Raw genomic sequence first — 8106 nt, forward strand, 5'->3', positions numbered from 1 at the left:
AAAATAACAGAACATATTAGCAGAAAACTTCTTATTGGTCAAGTGAATAATTTTGAGATATGGACTAATTATGTCAATTATGGGATAATTAAGAAGAATACCTCTATACTTTCATAGATATGTAGAACTTGGTATCATTGCAAGCAGAGAAATCCCTGAGAGATGTCCAAGATAATTATTACCAGGATTCTCATTTTGTTCCACAGAACAGGTGAATTTACCCACGGGACATCTTCAGGAGTGAATATAGGTCAGGACAAGGGAAAGTACTTCCAATAAACTCTCTGTTTGAAATGGATGTCTTCACATATACGCATCAGATGGAAGAAAATATAACCCATTAAAAAATCGTGAGTTTGATAAGACAACTCATCTCTCCAACATTTTCTCTAAGATAATTCTTAAAATATTTCTAGGTATTTCTTCTGCCAATTCCCATTATGTGTGGACTTGAGCAATGTTTGTCTTCTGCTATTTTTAACAGCCAATTAATGGGTTTTCTCTATCTTTCCTAATCCAACAGCAGTTTCTGTGGATAAACATCAGGGCACACACCACCAAAAGGCACACTCACAGAAGTGTGTTAGGTTCTGCATCAAAATTATTCTTAGTGATCAGCATGTGCAACACCCAGCTAGCATTGTACAATAATTTCCTGTTTCTTAAACAATTTCAGTATTGTTTAATCATAGAGTTCACTATAGATAAGATCATTTTCAGCTCAGAAATAGCAGTAAGTGTAATAGCAAGTTAAATGAGACAAGGCATAACACTTGTTCATTCAGATATCAGATTAAGGCAATCTGGCAGCAAACAAGAAATTAGGAGCAACTACAGTACAATTCTCAGTAATCAAGATCTACCACATAGTATGTATTTAAAGTGTTATTAAAAGTATTAAAGCTGGGGGGGAGGGGGTGCACGCCTTTAATCCCAGCATTCAGGAGGCAGAGCCAGGTGGATCTCTGTGAGTTCAAGGCCAGTCTGGTCTACAGAGTAAGTTCCAGGATAGCCAGGGCTACAAAGAGAAACCCTGTCTCAAAAATAAAGGAAGAAAAGAAAAAAAAAACAAAGAAAAAAATGTATATTAAACTTTATCCACAAGTGCTCATAAAAATACATTATTACAAAGTTTATAGCCTTAAAGCAAAACAAATTACATGGAAAAAGTCTTTAATTAGAGAAAAGAGGTTTAAATGCTTTACAGTGATAATTTGGTGTGTTTTCTTTCAATGATTTTTTAAATGTACTCATTTACAAGCCAAAGTTAGCATTACCTTTGAGAATTGCTACCAAGTTATAGTCAAGAATTATAGGTAAAGCAATAGAAGATTCTACTGAATCTTGGACCTCTGAAAATGTCTCCTAGACGCACTCCTAAGCAATAAAGGAAGTATGAAACAGTTGTTAAGATTTTGGAAAACAGTCATCATTGCCAATTGTTTTCCTGCATTTCCATATTTCATAGTTAATCAATAAGTGAATGTCAACTTAGAGGAAATGTAAGTATGAAATATTTTAAAGAAAGTTGTAATTCTTATCAGGTCCAAAGTATAAACCTCATTTCTATTATGAAGTGTTATAATTGCTGGTGACACTTTCAGATCATTTTTTTTATTAGACTGATTAACAGAAACCCCCTTCCAAGTGGAGTTTCAGACATTTTTAGGCTTTCAAATTGTTGTCTCGCTTCCTCACTGCACTCCTGTAAGAGAAATTTCCTAACAGAGTATGTGGATCACAGTCACACCTGATGCTTCTCTTCATGGAGAGTTGGACTTGGCTCATTAGTTCTCACTTGGGCAGCAATGCTTCTCAAAGTTGGCCAAGACTTGTCTTTACATTTAGCCTTTCTGTTTCATGTATATATGTTAACTTGCAATATGAAGGTCAGATTTGACTAGATAAGTCATTTTGCATATCTATCTAATTGATCTTTCTTTGTCTGCAGGTTGTTTTTAAAGACATCCTGAGTATAATGGATGGAAGGAATCAGTCCATGGCATCAGAATTTGTGCTTTTGGGACTTTCCCATTCACAAGATCTTCAGGTCTTGCTCTTCATAATATTTCTGATGTTTTATCTGCTCATTGTGTCTGGAAATATTGTCATAATGGCCTTAATCGCTATTGACCGCAATCTCCATTCCCCAATGTATTTCTTTTTGGCCAACCTGTCCTTTGTTGATATGTGGCTTTCCTCAGTCTCCACTCCCAAGATGATTGCAGACTTTCTCAGAAAAAACAAGACCATTTCCTTTGCAGGCTGCATGTCCCAGGTCTTCTTTGCTCATTGTATTGGTGCAGGAGAGATGGTGCTGCTGGTGGTAATGGCTTATGACCGCTATGTGGCCATCTGCAAACCACTCCACTACTTCACCATTATGAGCCTGAAAAGATGCACTGGGTTGGTGTTGACTTCCTGGACCATTGGTTTTGTGCATGCCCTGAGTCAGCTTGTGGCAGTGTTACAGGTGCCTCTTTGTGGTCCCATGGAAATTGATAGTTTCTTCTGTGACATACCACTGGTGATCAACATAGCCTGCATGGATTCCCATGATTTGGATACTTTAGTCAATGCTGACTGTGGAGTTGTGATTGTAACCTGCTTCATTCTCTTGCTCATTTCCTACACATATATCCTTATCACTGTTCGTCAGAGTTCTAATTCTGGTGCATCTAAGGCCCTGTCCACATGTACTGCCCACATCACAGTGGTGATGATCTTTTTTGTTCCCTGCATCTTTATCTATGTGTGGCCACTCAATATCACCTGGTTAGACAAATTTCTTGCTGTATTTTACTCTGTTTTTGCACCTCTTCTAAATCCAGCTATTTATACACTGAGAAATAAAGAAATGAGAAATTCTATGAAGAGATTAAAAAGCTATTTCATGAATAACAAGGTAAATACATAATACCCAGAAAAATTGCTGTAAGTATTTAAAATTTATATTTCACTAAATGAGGAAAGGGTAAAATTTTGTTACAGTTATTTGTATGTACCTTAGTTATAGTCTTTTGATATGTAACAGGCTCAATATAATTCTGGAGATTGAACATTTTAATCATTTACAATATTTCTGAAAATTTTTTTAAAATGACCTTTCCTTGTGAGAAAACTATTGAAAATGGTTCTTAAATATCTACAGCAGCATAAAGAATAACTTAAATGTATTTGTCCAGCTCCTAAACAACATTTTTTGTAAAGTTCACTTAAATATTGTTCTAACAACATCAAAAAATAATAATCTGCCTTAACACTACCCACAAGCCTTTTACTCACCCTTTCTAACATGGCAACATTACTATTTTTACTTTATTCCGGCTTTCTCCAAGATAATAAGAGGGAAATAGAAAAAATGGGAAAGAATAAAACAAAAGTTATAAAATGCACACTAAATAGCACTGGGCATCATCTAGTGTTGATTTTATTACCTTAATTAAAATGAAAAAGTTATATAAACAAACTAATGATGATTTTTCTCAATTATCTGAGTTTCAAGAACTAAAATTTGTCTTTCACATTATTATTGACTATTTCAGTAAAATCATGAACTATAATCTTTCTGAGATAGTGGCCATGACCTTGCTTCCTAATTCTTTATATTTAAATATTTGATGTAGTTAATAATATATAATAAACAGTTTTACAAAACTAAAATTCCGAGAGTTATTTCATTGCAATACTAATGTTTATTTGTGAATAAAAATTTAAGTATGACCTTTGACATTTCAAATATTCTGAAAATTGTAATTTGCATAATAATGCATCATAATAAGATATAATGTATTTCTTATTTCTCAAGAGATTTATTGAAATTCAGTGATAAGAACAATAACAGAAATAAGACCAGAAATAATATATATAGCTTTTATTCTTATAGGAAAAATACAACAAAGTGATAGAATAAATTAAATATGTTTATGATTGTTAGCTGTCTGTTCAGGCCTGCCTGTCATGTCAGAAGTATTATTGCCACAAAGACATTTATTATTAATGCAAATGTTTTAGTAGCTGAAGTAGACTTTGAAATATATATCAAATTCTTTTGGGTAACAGACTTGAGTTTTTCTATAGTTAAAAGATGCAGAAAACAATTTTATTCTAACAGTATTCATTTGTTAAATGTCATTGCACAATATGCCAAAACAATAGTGATTTTCTAATAAGAGTAACTCATGCTAAATGAATTACCTATCACCCCTAAATTTAGGTGATTTTTAATTATGTACATGCCATAATTCACATTCTATTTTTACAACACAGTGTGAATTGTGAACAATTCTGATATATAGTCTGAACTGTAATTGTAGCACATGTTGGTACATAGATAACACTAAATAACTGTCAGATGTGCATTTACTGTCTCAGTTATACTTATTATTTCTATTGTTACTAGTAAAAATAAGAACTTAACCTTTTATATTCATTGTTAACTTCAGTTACTTTTGTTCTCATCTAGCATGCTGAGTTATATCCTCAGAATATAACCTGAGTAAGGAATATTTTCTATTAAATTTTCTTTTATTAAATTAATTGAGAATTTACACATGTATGTGATGAAATATGATCATATATACCCCCATTTCCTCCCTCAAAGTATTCCCAGATGCCAATAAACATGATTCTCTCCCCAAAATCAAGTCATCTTCTTAAATGTAATTAGTGGTCCCATTAAGTGGAGTAGTATGCAGCCATCCAGTGCAGCACTAACAACCCTCCCATGGGAAAACCTCCAAAGAAGAATGATCATCCCTCCTAAAGCAGCTAACAATCAGTAATAGATCCTCAGTTGAAGTTGGGACCCCAAGAGCGCCTCCCCCATTCATACAAAACTTGGGTCTGGCTTGATCTTGTGCAGGTCTTATGCAAGTCACCACAGATTCTGTGACATTAATGAATACAATAACAATGTGCAGAAGACAGAACCCTCCAGCTCTTATACTCTTTCAACCTCCTCTTCCAAAATGTTCCCTTAGTCTTGACTAAAGATGTTCCATTTAAGGGTGAGAATTCCCATTCTCAGCACCATGATCAATTATTTATGTTTCTACTGACACTGAATGCTGAAAAAAATAAGCATCTCTGACAAAGTTTGCAAGTAGTACACCAATCTATGGGTGTAAGCCTAAAAATTTAGAAATAACAATAGTAGGTTCCTCCCTAGTTCCTATGACCTTTTAGATACTGACTTTTGGCTAGGTTTACAAAACCAGGCATGCATTCCCTACAGATTTAATAGCAGACCTTAAATCCAATGAGAAAAGAGTTGGTTATCCCATAATACAAGCCACTCTTGTACCAGTGGGTACATCCTGCTTGGCAAGTCAATACTGTATCATGTAAAGTCCAATGCTGTGTCAAACCCATAAAGCCCTTTCTCTCCCAGTAGTCTAAATAAATAACTTCCTACACTATGAAAGCTAGGCACAATGGAAAAAGTTTTCAATGAAGCTACAAATCAAACTATCTTTTTTAAATGTAACATAAGAGTGTTGATTAGATTGAACTGTTTGGGAGGCACCCAGGCAGTGGGACCAGGACCTGTCCTTAGTGCATGAGCTGGCTGTTTGGAACCTGGGGCCTATGCTGAGACACTTTGCTCAGCCTGGGAGGAGGGGACTGGACCTGCCCGGACTGAATCTACCAGGCTGAGCTGAATCCCCAGGGGAGTCTTTGCCCTGGAGGAGATGGGAATGGGGGATGTGTTAATATGTAAAATTAAATTAAATAATAAAATATTTTTTTTAAAAAAGAATGTTTATGACAAATTCAATACACATGGGAAATAATGTTTCATGAACTTCACTCCTATTCATGATACCAACATTTAAAAAACCAAAATGTGTCATCTTATTTTTTTATTGGAATATATGAATAAATCTTTCTGAAGTGCAATCACAGAGACTGCATGGGTCTGTGTCAGATCATCTGCATACATGCTGTGGTTGTTTAGCTTGGGGTTTTAGTAAAGCCCCTAACTTTGGAAGTGGGAGTGTCTCTGACTCTCACCTGTTCTTGGAATGCTTTTCCTCCTACTGAGTTGCCTCATGCAGCCTTTAAATAAGGGTCTGTGCCTAGTCCTACTGCATCATGTTATGCTGTGTCCAGTTGATATCCCTGGAAGGACTGCTCTTTTATTAAAGGAAAACCAGTGGATCTGGGGGTAAGGGGAAGTGGATGGAATGGGAGGAGTGGATGGAGTGGAGGCTGTGGTCTGAATGTATTGTATTAGAGAAGAACAAACTATCCTGAAAGCAAGAAAAGTCAGAAGAGAAAATAAAAAGAAAAAAAACTATATTGGTGAACCTTGTAACTATAATTTTGAATAGATACAAAGGGAATCCACTTCCTGAAGAACTAGAGGAAATAGCAAATGGTTGCTTTTCCTAGAGCACCAACCAAAGAGAGAGTTCAGTGATGGAATGTTGGAGCTACAATATTTGTTATTCTCGTGGCACATGCAGACTTTCCCCCAAAACTTCCCATCATGTGCTGTGTTTGTGATAGAAAGGGTTTTGAAAAGAGAGCAAAACCACACTTTCTCCTACCAGAATGATCATGTAGAAACAAAGAAAAGCTACTAGGATTTTAAAGGCTCTCCCCCTAGACGTTTGTAAACTTTCAATTGCCTAATAGAATGCCACACTTAACATGAAATATGGTGACAGCAGTGACCATATGAAAGAATGGTATGCTTAAAATCCTGTGATAACCTAATGGCATGTGTCAAGTTGGTAGGAAAAGAAAAACAAGAACAAGATAAACACCAAATTCATAAAATGAGAGAAATAAGGAGCTGAAATTAATGAAAAGAACAACACAAAGATACAATAAAATGAAGATTGCTTAATTAAAGGATGAAAAGTTTTAGTAAAACCTCAGTAGGGAAAAAACACAAAAAAAATGGATATAAGGGATAAATTAATAAAATTAGAAAAATAATGGTGACATTACAACATAAGCACTGAAGTCCAGAGGATTGCTAGATGTTTTGAAAACATATTCTCCAATAAGTTAGGAAAGTAGCTAAATCTATATACTATGATACTACTAATTTTGAATGAGCAAGTTATTTTTTAAGAAATACCCAAATGGACTATGGGATATAATATTGAGGCAGTAACAAAATTTAAGCTAATGGGATAAGCCAGGACCAGATGGGTCCAATCCTGTGGTCTTCAAGATCTTTCAAAAACAAATAACATCCATGTTTCCCAAAATGATCATGGGGGGAAAAATGGAGAGAAAATTTTGAAGCTTATTCTAAAAACCCAAATTTAGCCTGATTCTAAATTCATATAAGGTCATAACAATAATAGCAACAAGCGGTATAAACAAATTTCATTGATGAACTTACACACAAAATCTTCAATATGATACTTGCAAATAAGATTCAATAATACTATGAAAAGGACATGTACTCCAATGTGTATCAGAAAATGAATGAATAAACAAAAGGTTGAAGAAAGAACATTTCCCAGTGAGGACCATTCTTTGATCAAAGGTATACAAGAATCTGTACTGCCACTCTAAGATACCAGAGAAACACTAAATGTCCACCAGCAGAGGAAAATATCTCAGCAGCACAAATACATGTGTCTAGAAAAAGTGTATAAGCCCCAAAAGTTGGGAAATCTGTGCCACATACCATCACATAATGTGCTGTAATATTGACCGATGGAACAAGAAATTCTTCAGAATTCTGGGAAGGATGTGGACAGGTCATGGAACTTGGAGCACTCCTTTGGCTTGTACCTGCAGACTTTAGCATGCACTGATATGGAGACCTCAGCAGAGGGGGAGTAAGAGAGTCTGAAGCCCAGATATTTTCAGTGTTCCTTACCCCAATCATATTAGGGAAGGGCCATAGAGAGAAGTAAGGTTTATTATAGAGCATAGTGCAGTATCCTGATGAAACGCAGAGAGCAGACCCTTGTTGGGGAATATTTGTTTAACTAGGCAAAGATGTGTTACATTCGTTTATGCAGCATTTGTGTAACTGTATAAAAATGCATTGAATTTGTTTTCTCTTGACTCCCTAAGATACCTCATTGATCTATCAAAAAGCAGAATGACCAATAGCTGGGCAATAGAGAGATA

General features: G+C 35.2%; 1 protein-coding gene across 1 annotated transcript; it reads left to right on the forward strand.

Annotated features, from left to right (window-relative positions):
- Positions 1 to 1975: 1975 nt before the first annotated feature.
- Positions 1976 to 3144, forward strand: LOC102911357 (olfactory receptor 4K3-like). The gene has a single exon (XM_006994502.2). It carries the CDS (start codon positions 1979 to 1981, stop codon positions 2915 to 2917), a length of 939 nt encoding a protein of 312 aa, XP_006994564.1. The 5' UTR covers positions 1976 to 1978; the 3' UTR covers positions 2918 to 3144.
- The last annotated feature ends 4962 nt before the right edge of the window (positions 3145 to 8106 follow it).

Source organism: Peromyscus maniculatus, chromosome 4 (assembly GCF_049852395.1).
Source record: "Peromyscus maniculatus bairdii isolate BWxNUB_F1_BW_parent chromosome 4, HU_Pman_BW_mat_3.1, whole genome shotgun sequence".
Classification (NCBI taxonomy): domain Eukaryota; kingdom Metazoa; phylum Chordata; class Mammalia; order Rodentia; family Cricetidae; genus Peromyscus; species Peromyscus maniculatus.

Bases quoted from the DNA above. Each gene is read 5' to 3' on its own strand.
- LOC102911357 (XM_006994502.2), top strand. From the start codon at position 1,979: ATGGATGGAAGGAATCAGTCCATGGCATCAGAATTTGTGCTTTTGGGA.